The 13,551-nt window shown below is 37.3% G+C and overlaps 1 protein-coding gene across 1 annotated transcript in view; it reads left to right on the forward strand.

The window, feature by feature from the left end:
- The window catches only part of Depdc1b (DEP domain containing 1B), a 54,336-nt gene extending 42,100 nt beyond the window's left edge, over positions 1-12,236 (forward strand). The window contains exons 7-11 of the mRNA XM_042690878.1: positions 1-81; positions 3,888-4,054; positions 6,811-6,987; positions 10,323-10,508; positions 12,017-12,236. The exon at positions 1-81 is cut by the window's left edge and continues 60 nt beyond it. Coding sequence (XP_042546812.1) covers positions 1-81; positions 3,888-4,054; positions 6,811-6,987; positions 10,323-10,508; positions 12,017-12,178 — 773 coding nt within the window. The 3' untranslated portion in view covers positions 12,179-12,236. The remainder of the gene's footprint in view (positions 82-3,887; positions 4,055-6,810; positions 6,988-10,322; positions 10,509-12,016) is intronic.
- The last annotated feature ends 1,315 nt before the right edge of the window (positions 12,237-13,551 follow it).

Here is a 13,551-nt window from a genome sequence, read left to right on the forward strand (position 1 = left end):
AAACAATAGCAGATTATTATGGTCACTTGAAAGAACCATTGCTTACTTTTCACCTTTTTGATGCCTTTGTCAGTGTATTAGGTAAGTTGGAATATAATGAAAATATATCTACATGATTAATATTTGTTTATTTACTATCTTAGGACTTCTTAATCAAAGCTCATAGCATTTGTTAATTAAAAAACAATGATTAATATTTGTTTATTTACTATCTTAGGACTTCTTAATCAAAGCTCATAGCATTTGTTAATTAAAAAACAATGCTCTGCTTAGCATAGCTGAATTTCTGTTCCCTGAAGAAGCAAATGAATAAATAAACAGTTTAAACAAAAATAAATAACAACAGTTAAGCTCTACTTTGGAGAGATTGGAATGGAATATTATCTTCCTATCATGGTATCAGTTATCTTAGTGATCACGTATAAATTGCTTGTATAGTTATAGCCAAGAGAATTCCTAGACATTTTCCTTCAAGATAAAGAATTAAATTAATAAAATGCCAATAAAATGCAGCTTATCTTTTTGTGATACTTAAGTGGGTAAGGAGTGTTCTAGACATAAAAGCAAGAAAAGTTATAAAAACATATTTGAGATCTTTCATGCAGAATTGGCATTAACCTTTGGACAGGTGAACCTATTTGCCGTTTCCTAAAAATCTCCAGAGAAACTGTTGTTTATGCAGTGTCTTTCTTTAAGCAAGAAGTTCTGGCCAATTGATGTATAGTCAGAATCTCTTTAGCTTAGTATAAACCTTTTTCCTTTTTTACACTTCTTCCCTGTAAAAATGAAAATTTTCTTTTTTTGCCTTGCTTATTTTATTCTTTTGATTGTTCAAAAACTATAATTGACCCTTTTCAAGTCTTTTTTTTTCTGTCCAAACAGAAATGTTTCATTAGGTTTTCCGCAAACTTCTAGGTCCTCCTAAAATTCTTCATACTTCGTATTTTTAAAAGTTTCTAATGAATAGCTTGCTTTTGGCCTTGTATATGTGAGTCTATTTTGCAAAAATGAGAAGCTGTGTACCTAATGGAATTTGAAAACAGAAATCCAATGTCTCGTTGGTGAATGAGAAAAAGGTTGAGGGGCTGTCATCCAGAGTACCTAATTCATGACTGCTTATGCAGTTATCATGGTGAAATGTCACCATGTGTTAGATCTAATAACACTTTATTTATTTAATTTAGTGTTTTAAAATCAGTTGTGAGTCTAAAACTCAGGGCCTGGGCATTGTCCCTGAGCTCTTTTGCCCAAGGCTAGTACTCTACAACTTTGAACTACTTTGAGCCACTTTGAGTTTTCTGGTAGTCTACAGGATGAGTCTACAGGAACTTTTCAGCCCAGGCTGGCTTTGAAGCGTGATCTTCAAATCTCAGCCTCCTGAGTAGCTAGGATTACAGGCGTGAGCCACCACCCAGCTATGCCTTATTATTCATAGCAAAATAATTTTGAAATAATTCAGAGAACTTATATTCTTTGTGTTCAGAACTTTAACATCTACTATCAGGTGTGTTATAATGTTTTAATAATAATACTATAAGTTTTGCTGTAAATTATATGATACTAGACATATGGATATATAATTAGGTCTATAGAAGAGTCCAGAAGTCTATCTAGCTTTATTCAAGTGATTTTCAACAAAGAAACTAAGAAAGACAGTCTTTTTGATAAGTAATGATAGAACAAGTCAATATCCATATGGAATAAAAAACTTTCTATTTATTTCATGAAACTTTATAGTGGAGTGATAATAATCACAGACTAAAACACAAATGAAATGAACACCTGTTAGAAGGAAATAAAGGAGAAAATGCTTGGTTAGGCAAAGGTATTTTAGAAAGTATAAACCATAAAATAAAAAATTGGCTATTGAAATGAGAAATCTCTGCTATTTGAAATACACCTTTAAGATAGAGGAGGACTTGTCTTATGTTGCTACCTGAGAAGTAGACATGGTTCTGCTGCATCTGCAGCTCTGCTTGCCACCCAGTAGTATTGGCTCATTTAGTTGAGCCAACTAAATGACAGCCAGCTGCTGTCTCTTACCCACTGGCCCCAGCATTCCTGGGAGGATCTAACCTTGAATAGCAGCAATAGCAAAAGGTACTTACAGTGAAAAGCAAGTAGGACTAGAATGAATATCTTCCTCAGCCTCCCTCCACAAAGACAAGGAAAATAGTCTTCTAGACACTCAACATGAATCACAACAGAACAGACTGAGAGGTTGTTCTCATGACAACTCTTTGCCACAAAAAGATGGGCAGGTCATATTTGATGTTAAGATGTAACAACAGTGATTGTGGCTCAGTCAGAAGCTACGGAATGAGAGAAAGAAACTAAGGTTTTGAAGAAAACTGGTACAGTGCACTGAAAACATTGCCCCAATAAGGTGTCCCTCCCTGTGTGTCTCTCCCTGTCTATATAGATGAGGAAAAATAGAGCCACGAGGGAAGTGTGTGTGCTTCTGGGAGAAGTCTCAAGGTGCTCATTCTCTCTTCCTTTCTCATCTTTTGGCTTTGGGACTAGGCATCTCTATTAGAAAATGACTGAGTCCTCCTACTGCCAGCACCCACTGAGGAATGTGGGAAAGCCCCTCTGAGTATGTGGCCACTGCAGTGCATTGTCACTGTAGTGACTGTGAATTTGAGAACTTTAACACCCTATTTTTACATATCCCATTCCAGGAAGTCTCAAATTTAGTATTTATTCAAACTCTATGGAGGCATTTTTATTACCTTTTTTTTCTCTCCCAGCCTGCAAGAGACTAGAATTTTCTAACAGATTTAGGAAAATTGTTTAGAAATTTGCAAGGACTTCTTTTCTACAGTGCAACAAAGAAATTACAATACTGTTGTTTTCTGATAGTGTCACCAGAATTAGACCTGTGTCATTCGTGGTAGAAATTGTACTCTAGCCATCTAACTCTGTTCTCTTCTTTTTTTTATAATGAGATCCAGTCAGTTAAATTTTGTTTTGTCTTATTTTCCAAGATAAAGCCAAACTTCCCTAAGTTTAAATTTATAGTTATTAGAACAAAAGAAGTAAAACTCAAGAAAAATAAGTCCTAGGCAATAAGAATTATTTTTAAATTACAATTAAGTAAATGAAGAAAAACACAAATGAGAGAATGTGTTCTGATTGCATACTTGAAAAAAAAGCAAACTCTGATAATAAGAAAGCAAGATGATTTTAAAAATTTAGCAAAAATCTGGACAAATAATTTTCCAGTAAGCACATGTTTATCATTTGGGAAATGCAAATTAAGACCATAATGAAATACTATCCCTTCTGTTGCTGTAATATAGTAGCATTTTTTGTTTGTTTTGTCGGTCAGGGGGCCTGAACTCTGGGCCTGAGTGCTGTCCCTCAGCTCTTCAGCTCAAGGCTGGTGCTCTACCACTTGAGCCACAGCTCCACTTCCTTTTTCTGGTGGTTTATTAGAAATAAGAGTTTCATGGCTCTTCCTGCCCTGACTGGCTTTGAACCTTGATCCTTAGATCTCAGCCTCCTGAGTAGCTAGAATTGCAGGTGCGAGACATCAGTGCCCAGCTATTAGTATATTCTTAGTCATGCTTTCTTGGACCTATTAACAGTGTGAGTGTTGGGTTAGGGTGGTCCCTGCTGGAAGTTTAGTGGGGAAGAGTGCTGTCTGTGTTGTTAACAAACAGGAGGGGAAAATGGCTATATGAGTTCTTTATTATCTCAGGTTTATGATTTCTATTTTCTCAACTGATTTTGTGAGTGATAATGGATGTACATTCAATTGGCCAGGTGTAGTTCCAGATGTGAAAACATTTTACCTAATTCGAATACGTATTTTGTAAAAATGTGAACATATCAAGTAAAGATAACATGTGTTTTGGAGATAAAAATTCAGTTTTTGGAATCAGGTTTGTTACAGAAAGAGAAGATGGCGGTTGAAGCCTTTCAGATTTGTTGCCTCCTCCTGCCCCCGGAGAACAGGAGAAAGTTACAGCTGCTCGTGAGGATGATGGCGAGGATCTGCCTAAACAAAGAGATGCCACCACTGTGTGATGGCTTCGGCACCCGGACGCTGGTAGGAGGAATGTTGACACCTTATTGTGACGAGGTTCTGGAGTGAAGTTCAGCTAAGTCAGAATTTCTTGGTAATCATAGGAAGGTCAAGATGGGTTTGCTTGAAGATTTCACAGCCAGCTGTCTACAGACTGGCATTGGGTTTGGTTTTTTTTTGGGTCGGTCGTGGGACCTGAACTCTGGGCCTTGGCACTGTCCCTCAGCTCTTCAGCTCAAGGCTAGTGCTCTACTACTTGAGCCACAGCGCCACTTCCGGCTTTTTCTGCTTATGTGGTACTGAGGAATCGAACCCAGGACTTCATGCATGCAAGGCAAGCACTCTACCACTGAGCCACCTTCCCAGCCCTGGCATTGGGTTTTTGATCTAATCATCTTAAAGAATGTAATGTAAAGGGTGAGGAGGGATCCAACTCAGTGTAGGGATGATCTGCTGTGTTCTGTGTCACCTTTACAGCTGATCCCTACTGCCAGGACAGAGTGAATGAAGAGTGGACAGGAAGTATAATGTTGTCTATTAAGAAATCAATATGTTCTCCAACTCCAGAGCACAGAGTATTGCAAAGCCTCTGTGACAATGATATATCATATACAGAGTACCATATTACAGTGATGTAGCATGTACAATGGTTTAAAAAGGCAGAGTGTGCTGAGCATTCTGATATTCACTTGGCAGTCTCAGTATACTGTGAAGCAGGAGGATGGAGAGTTCAAGGCCAGCTTAGATTATACAGCAAGTTTCATGCCAGCCTGAGTTTATGAGATCCTATCTCAAACACCAAATAAACAAATAACACATACATGTCTAAGAAGCAATGATATTTTTTCTTAGTTTTGTTTTTAAAAATACCTTCTAATATTGAATCCTATTTGTAATGTCAGCATATCCCTTTTGTTACATTGATTTTTTAAAAAATAATTAATTTACTAATTAATTTGGGCAATGCTGGGGTTTGAATTCAAGGTCTCATGAACTCAAGGTCTCATGCTCTACTACTGGAGCCATGACTAGAGCCTTATTTTCATTCAGTTGGTAGGATTTCCCATTTTTGCCTTGGGCTGGCTTTTCCTCAAACTGCAATTTTCCTACCTACTGCCTTCCATGTAGCCAGGGTCACAGATATGTGCCACCTAACATCAATTGAGATGAGGTCTTGCTAACTTTTTGTCTTGGCTGGTATTAGATCCTCCACCTTTCCAGTAGCTGGGATTTTAGGTTCAAACCCCTGTATCCAGCTTTCTTTTTATTAAAAAAATCATCAATAAATCATTTATGGAATGCAGATATGATATGTATAGTAGAAATATTAATTAAAGCACATGTATACCATCTCATCTATTTTTTGTGAGACATTTAAAATCCACTCAACCATTTTGAAAGAGACTGTATTATTAGCTATGATTATGACTGGCGTGCTGTGTATTAACTCACTGAAACATACTCCTCCTCTCTGTCTGGAACTTCGTAGCCTTTGATCAACATCATTTCTTTGCTCACCCTCTCCTTCTTGCCTACCACCTGTATACGCTGCTTCTCTCAGCCAGTGTTTTTAAGTAGTCTATGTTTAGAATGCATTTACTAACAAAAATCTCTTCATTTGCCCCCAAAATGTCTTGGAGCACAATTGCTGCTTGAGTGCATATAATGTGTCTTCATGTCCTTGTAAGCCATTGGGCCTCCTTAAGGATCCCTAGCTTTAGAGAAGCATTGGGTCAGATCAGGGCATCGGGGCTAAGTGCACTGATTTTCATCCTTTTAATTTGGTTAGAGGACTGTGGAGAGAGACTAATGGACTCTTTAGAAAAGTTGAAGGAAATATCGTACCTACTTCCTGTAAAAATATATGTCCAAGGCATTCACAGCTCCTGGGAGCACATTATTTCCAGCAAAACCTCTCTGCCTGCCTGTCTTTTTGTATGCTTTACTAGGAGAGAAGGTGAAGTGCATTTTCTGATGAAATGAAATCTTACTAAATAGCATTACATGTCTTTATGCTCATGGATTTTTTGATGTAAAATTGTCAGCAGTAAAATTAGAGGAAAAGGAGAAAGAAGTCAGAAGATAATATGAGAATGGGAGAGTTAATATGAATTTTAGGAAAATGATTCTGAATTTACATATTTTATATTTCCATAAAGTATGTAAAGTACTTTGAAGTAAAAGTGTTACATGATTCAAGTCCTGGTATAAGAAATCTTACAGTGTGTGTGTTTTTGTGTGTGTGTGTGTGTGTGTGTGTGTAAATCTATGTATATATAAAAATCTAATATAAAAGAGGGAGTTTAAAATTGCTCAAACATCTCCCGACCAATTCTCTTAAAGGTACACATTTTGTTCTTACTAGTTGATGAAACAACTAGCCTATTGGACATCACCATATGCAGCTAGTTACCTGGTAGTACATATACCTGTGCATTGGCTATTCACAGTTACTTTTTTTCCCTTCATGTGTGTGCCAGTAATGGGGTTCAAACTCAGAGCCTGGGCAGCACCATCCTTTAGCTTGTTTGCATACCCCTACTTCTAGTTTTTGCTGGTTAATGGAAGATAGAGTCTTATGCTTTTCCTGCCCACCCACATTAGCTTCAAATCACAATCCTCAGGTCTCAGGCTTCTGAGTAGCTACGATTACCAGCGTGAGCTACTGGCATCTAGCTTCATATTTGCTTTTAGTACATCAGATTGAACTCAGTTTACTGGTAGGGAAAAAAAGCAACTCATCTGTGTTTGTTTACCCCTTCCATCCCTTTTTTTTTCAGATGGTTCAGACATTTTCCCGGTGCATCTTGTGTTCTAAGGATGAAGTAGACTTGGATGAGTTATTAGCTGCTAGGTTGGTGACATTTCTGATGGACAATTACCAGGAGATTCTGAAAGTCCCTTTGGCTTTGCAGACATCCATAGAGGAGCGTATGGCTCATCTACGAAGAGTCCAGGTGAAAGATGGGGTGGTATCAGTTCTGCTAAACTGGCAATGGAAAGTCATGCAACTTTGCTAGCTTCTTGGGATATTTGGTCGTAAGAATTAAGTGGGTTAATATGTTCATTGTGCTTATATACAATGGTCTTGATTCATTGTAAGCACTACTTTTGTTTGCTGTGATCATTTAAAAATATATAGAATTATACTTAGTTTTCTTATGTCAATCACAACAATGAAATTATAAACCTTATTCACTGGGGAACTTTAGGGACTATAGATTATATACACCAAAAATTAGGATTATACCAAAGTGTGCATAGTCCTTATTATAGTAATTCTAAGTACTTTTATGTGTCTTCCATACCTCCAGCCTATCTTTTACTGCTATGATGGATGAAGTCTCACTTCTTGCCTGAGCACACACTTGACCTCTGATCTACCTACTTTTAGGCTTCCCTTGTTGGGATCACAGATATATATCTCTGTGTCTAGCTTCTATGGAGATGGAGTTTCTTGAACTTTTTTTGTCCTTTCATTCTCAGACTTCTGTGTAGCTTTCGATAGCAAGTGTGCATCCCTATACCCAGGTATGGATTGAGAAGGAGTTTTGAGAACTTTTCTGCCTGGACTGGCCTCAAATTATAATCCTCTCATTCTCAGTCTCCCAACTAGCTAGAATGCTAGGTTTAAGCCTCCAGCACCACTCTACAACAATGGTTAATTACTGCCACTGTTATTATCGTTATCATCATCATTATCATCATTATTGTCATTATTACCGTTAATGTCATCATTGGCAACATAATATTCCATAGTAGAGATCTTTCATAGTTTACTTAATTGATACTAACTGATTGATATTTAGATTGTCTCTATATTTCTCCCTGTTTGGCAAGCAATATATTAGTAAATATATTTTGTAGTTAGATTTTCTTTTGGCTGACCCACAATTATTTTCCAAGAGTAAATCTCTGGGCTCAGTGTAACTTCATCAAGAGCCAGACGTATGTTTTAAATTTTGATGGTATATTGCCAAATTTCCTCTTAGGTTGGATGTTTCAATTTACATTTGTTTCAGTGGCATAAAAGAATGTTTATTTTTTTCACCGTGGCCTGCTTTAATATTGTCAGCATACATACCCTTGTTATCTTCATCTTCATCTGTGAAAAATACAATCTTACTGTTTTAATTTTTTCCATATATATAAACATATATCTTTTCATATATGTATTTTGGGTGCTGATACTGGAGCTTGAACTTAGGGCCTGGGTGAGGTTCCTTAGCATTTTCTATTCAAGGCTGGCACTCTACAACTTGAGCCACAGCTCTACTTAAGGCTTTCTGATAGTTAATTGGAGATAAGATTGTCATGGACTTTCTTACCCAGGCTGGCTTTCAACATTAGACCCTCTGATCTCAGCCTCCTGAGCAGCTAGGAATACAAGTGTGAGCCATCAGTGCCATGCTTTTTCCCTAGTATTTTTATGAGCCAAACTTTAAAATAGAAATGAAAAATGCTACACAAGCATTTCTGCATGGAAATGTTGTAGTAACTATGTTGCTATGCAGACTTGCTTGGTTTGTGCACTCATATACACAGTCCAGGCGCATACTCCAGCAGCAGTCCTGTGAGCCTTTTGCTCTCTCTTGAAGACAGAAAGCTGAGCTTTGGTGACTAATTTAACTGCCTATAAACATCATCTTGTGAAGAGGCACTTTGGTGTGCGCTGGATAAAATCAGTAACTACTCAACTGTCCAATTACTTTTTGTTTTTTGGAAATACTTAGAATTGCTCAGCAGTTTTTCCTCTTAGTGCTCAGAGCACACAGATCTCTGTTACCTTGAATAAACCACTAACTCTGACATCACAGCACTTGTGAGCATTGCTTCTCTGAAGATGCTAGTGTTGTCATATTGGGGCAGTTCAGAGCTGAGCCAACGAGGGAGGCAGTGTTTTGATACCAGCCTTCTGTAAGCCTTGTCTGCAGCCCTGAGTGGGTCAGGTTTTTCTCATTCCTGAGATTGGCTAGTGCTCTCTACCTAGGCCTTATCCTTTATCCTAGCCATTTCTTTCCCCTGTCGTTTAGATTATGAAAAGAAATACCCTGCAGAGCCCCCTTTCCCTGTGATTCCAGTCTGCTGCTCTGAGGTTATCTCCAAGTGATTTGATAAGCTGATATTGAGGCATGGATCATGCTTAATATATTCACCCTCCTTAATACCAGGCTTATTTTTAGCTGTGGCCTTTGGCGGGGTGGGAGTTGGGGGATGAATCTTAATCCAAAGTAGTGATTGTAAACGTAGGAATTTTATCCACTAGAGAACAGTAGGGTACTGTATTTTTTGACTCTAGAATCTGAAAATAAAAGACATTTTAAATGGATGTCTATTTATCCAAAGGCCTTGGTTTTCATTCTCCTTTTATTCCTCAGCCCCTTTGTTGTGCAGTGTCTACACACTTATTATTTTTGCTTGATTCTCATTATTAGCACATGTGGGTAGGTTCTGTTCTTTCTCTACTTATCTCCTGTGAGCTCTGCCCATCACAAGGGAAGGGAGAATCAAGGCTCTTCATGAGAGGAAGGAGCCTGCACAAATAATCTGTGTATGTTCAATATTGCATTTGTTTGTATTTTTCTCTGCAAGCATACATTAATTGTACAAGGAGGATTTCATTGTGACTTTTCCACATGTGTATGTGGAAGCCTGATCCTTCCCTTCCTTCCATTACTCTCTTGATCTCACCCCCACTCCTAAAAACCATTTTCAGTAGGTTGCATTGTCCCAGTGCTTGAACTTGGGGCCTGGATACTTTTCCTGAGCTTTTTGCTCAAGCTTAGCTCTCTACCACTTGAACCATTTGGTGATTAATAGAGATAAGAGTCTCACAGACTTTCCTACTTGGGCTGGCTTTGAACTGTAATCCTCAGATCTCAGCCTCCTGAGTAGCTAGAATTCTAGGTGTGAGCTACTCATGCTCAGTTGTTGTATTTATTATGCATGCAAATAAACTAGTTCAATCATATTCATTCTTGTTCACTCACTTTGTTAGCCCTCCACTTCTCATTAATACCTACCTCAACAAAAGAGCATTCTTTATAATTATAGTCAATATATTTATCTTTAAGATTTTGGTCTCATTAAAGCCGTTATGTAATTTTTTTTTAAAAAAAAAAAAGATAAAAATCTCATCTTTAAATTGTGACTTTTAATTGTTATTAGTTTGAAATTATCGTTAACACTTGTAATTTTCAATATAGTTTTCCTCAAATTGAGGAATGGCATCCAATTCTTTCTAGAAGTCATGATATAGGGATCTAAACTAATGTTTGACTCTTTCCCTTAGATAAAATACCCAGGAGCCGATATGGATATCACGTTATCTGCTCCTTCATTTTGCCGTCAAATCAGTCCTGAGGAATTTGAATATCAGAGAGCATATGGCTCTCAGGAGCCGCTGGCTGCCTTGCTGGAGGAAATCATAGCTGATGCCAAGCTCTCCAGAAAAGAGAAGAAGAAGAAGCTGAAGCAGGTGAGAAGGCCTTGCAAGCCATGTTTCCTCCTCCCCAGTATGCTTATATGGTTCCTGCCTTTTATTCTTTATTTTACTAGGCTTCATGCAAATTTCATCTTCTGAGACATAACTGGTTTGAAAGTTCATTGTTTGGCTCATTTGTTCAAGAAGTTTTATTGATTTACACAGTTGGGGTCAATTTTCTAGATCTCTATTCTTCAGCGTACATCTTTTTACATTAATGAACTCTTCATTTATTGAGTGATTCTTTAGTGTTTCTGTTTTGACTTGTGGCATGATGTGAATCAACAATTACTTCAAAGAAGCTAACAACAGGGGCAAATCACTTTTGATTTTTCTTTTTTTTTTTTGGAAGTTAAATCACATTGATTTCACAACATGCAAAATGCCTGGAGTTTAGAAGCCATTGGTTTTAGATAGTCAGTGTCAAATCTGTTTTTCACCTCAGACATCACTAGATTTTCAGTTCCTTTTATGTTAGATAGCACAGCTTAAAGGCTTGAAGAGAACTTGTCAGGAAAGGTGTGCTTTGGCATTCTTTTTTTTTTTTATTGTGAGAATACTGTGCAGAGGAGTTACAATTACATGGGCAAGATAATGAGTACATTTCTTATCAAGCATTGTTGCCTCCTCTTTGTTTCCCCTTTCCATCCCTTCCCATCTCCTCCCACCCCCACCTGAGCCTTCCTCCACCCTCCACCAAAGTTGTAAATTTCGTTTTTCAACATAACGACTTGTACATCTCATTGTTGCAATGGGTCCACCTGTATCCCTAGTTAAACGATTTGTTTTTTCCCTTCCCCTCCACAAATTATACCGACATCAAATACAGTGAAAGCATGGGTTATACCGTGGGGGAGGGACATACAAAGCAACAACGAAACCATCTTATAAATATGTTAGAAACAATTGCATGAAAGGAAAAAAAAACAAAACCACTTGAATACTTATCTTGGGTTCATTCCCCTAATATCAACTTAGATTGATCTGTGCTCCGATGAACAATACTTGTTTTGAAGACTGAACCTTACAACACAGCTGAGCTCTTGGTCCCACAGTAGTTTGTGTTGCTGTTCCTATTTTTCTCCTAGTGGTTTTTGGAGGAGGTAGTGATGAGGATATAGACTGTGTTGCCTCTCTTGAAGTTTTTCAGAAAGTCATCTATACCATAGTCTTCTCTTTTCCATTTAGGTAGAAGCTGGAGGTTGAGTTAGAGAAGCAGGGATATTGGGAAATACTGTTTCCAAGATTTTCTTCAGCTGTGAGGAACAAATTTTATATATAGTGACAGTTGGGGGGGGGGAACAACTTGAGAATTACTACTAAAAAGGGAACTATATTTGAAGATCAGATCAGAGGAAAGAGGAGTTGGATCTATAGACACTGGAATCACATGATCTACCCAAACCACAGAACTATAGGATCAGAAACTTTTACAGAGGAAATCTGCCTACTTTTCTTGGCTCTTATCTGTCTTTTTGACTCTCATTGGATTTCTTGTTTAGTTTCAGAAATCCTATCCTGAAGTCTACCAAGAACGATTTCCTACACCAGAGAGTGAAGCACTTCTGTTTCCTGAAAAACCCAAACCAAGGCCACAGCTGTTCATGTGGGCCCTGAAAAAGCCATTTCAGCCATTTCAGAGGACTCGAAGTTTCCGGATGTGATACTTCCACAACAGCAGAGCTGGAGACCTTCGTAGTGGTTGCTGATGGAGCAAATGGTCGTGAAAGAAAGAAAGTCACAAAATAGAAACTACTGAACTAGACATAATACATATAGATTATCTGACTTTTCAAATGTTGAGCCATTGTCAGTATTTTGTTGTTGTTTTAAATAAAACTCAATGCTATTTTTAAGGTTGTATAAAATTACCAGCCAAAATATATAGTGGTGGTTATTGACAGGTTTGGAATTGCTACAAAATGGGGGGGGGGGGAATATTTTTTTATGTTTTGTTTTTCATGTGTGTGTAAAATCTGTGGATATCGTAGTTACCAAAGTCTGTTATAACTAGGTGTTAAGAATAATGTATATACTTGAATGAGCAGACACTGGGTGCTGCTACTGTCATGCTGTTGTGCAAAAGCTCTTACTGTCCCATATTGTGATGATTGTGTCTTTCAGTGTGGATTTGTTGGATGTTAAGACAGATTCCACTGAAGCTGGTTCTTTAATAACATATGTATGAACTGGCATTTACCTATCAGTGTGGAAGATTTGCTTCTGCCTGCAATGGAATAATTTCAGTCTTTGCTGAGGATGGAAAGTTAAATGATAAATTCTTTGGTTCCGTTTAGACCTGTAATTCTAACTTAAGTCTGTTGGTTTTGTGAAAAACATAAATGAGTTAAATAAGTAAAATGAAACTAATATATATATATATATATGTATATGTATATATATATTTCCATCAACTTCTTCATCTATGTGAAAGTAAATGAAATGTAAATAAATACTGTTTTTTTAAGTGCCATGCTTTATTCTTTTCTGTTTAGATCAGTTAAGAGTATATCCTTAAATGTTTTTGCCAATAGTCTTACATCAGTCATTTATTTCTGTAAGAAAATATGAAGGGAGATTTATGTTTTTGGCCTTAGGCGGAATATCTTTTAGTTTGTTTTATTTTGTTTATCTTCTTCAAAATAGTGGAACTATTGGATTATGGAGCATATATCTGGAAGGCTTTCTCCAAGCAGAAATACCCCCAAAAAGCTGGGAACCATATTCACTGATTGGCTTGGAGAACTCTCTGGACTGATTTTTTTCCCTGCACTTTAGATCTGCCCTTGTACTTTTGTAGCAGAACTTCTATAGTTCACAGAGATGTTGCTTACTTAAAAAATCAGTTTGGGTTCCACCTTACATTCCAAATATGAAATGTAGTGATGCATTTTACTGTTTTATTTTTTATTCTTAGATTTTGACATTCTATTAAGAGTAAGGAATAATTTTACTATGCCTTATTTGCCTTTTAAGGAGGGTTTATTTTTTCGGAATCTGCTCTCCTGTTGTTCTTCTTTGGAAATATATATGATTG

The sequence above is a fragment of the Dipodomys spectabilis genome, unplaced genomic scaffold, assembly GCF_019054845.1.
Source record: "Dipodomys spectabilis isolate Male_0828 unplaced genomic scaffold, ASM1905484v1 ptg000140l, whole genome shotgun sequence".
NCBI classification, from domain to species: Eukaryota; Metazoa; Chordata; class Mammalia; order Rodentia; family Heteromyidae; genus Dipodomys; species Dipodomys spectabilis.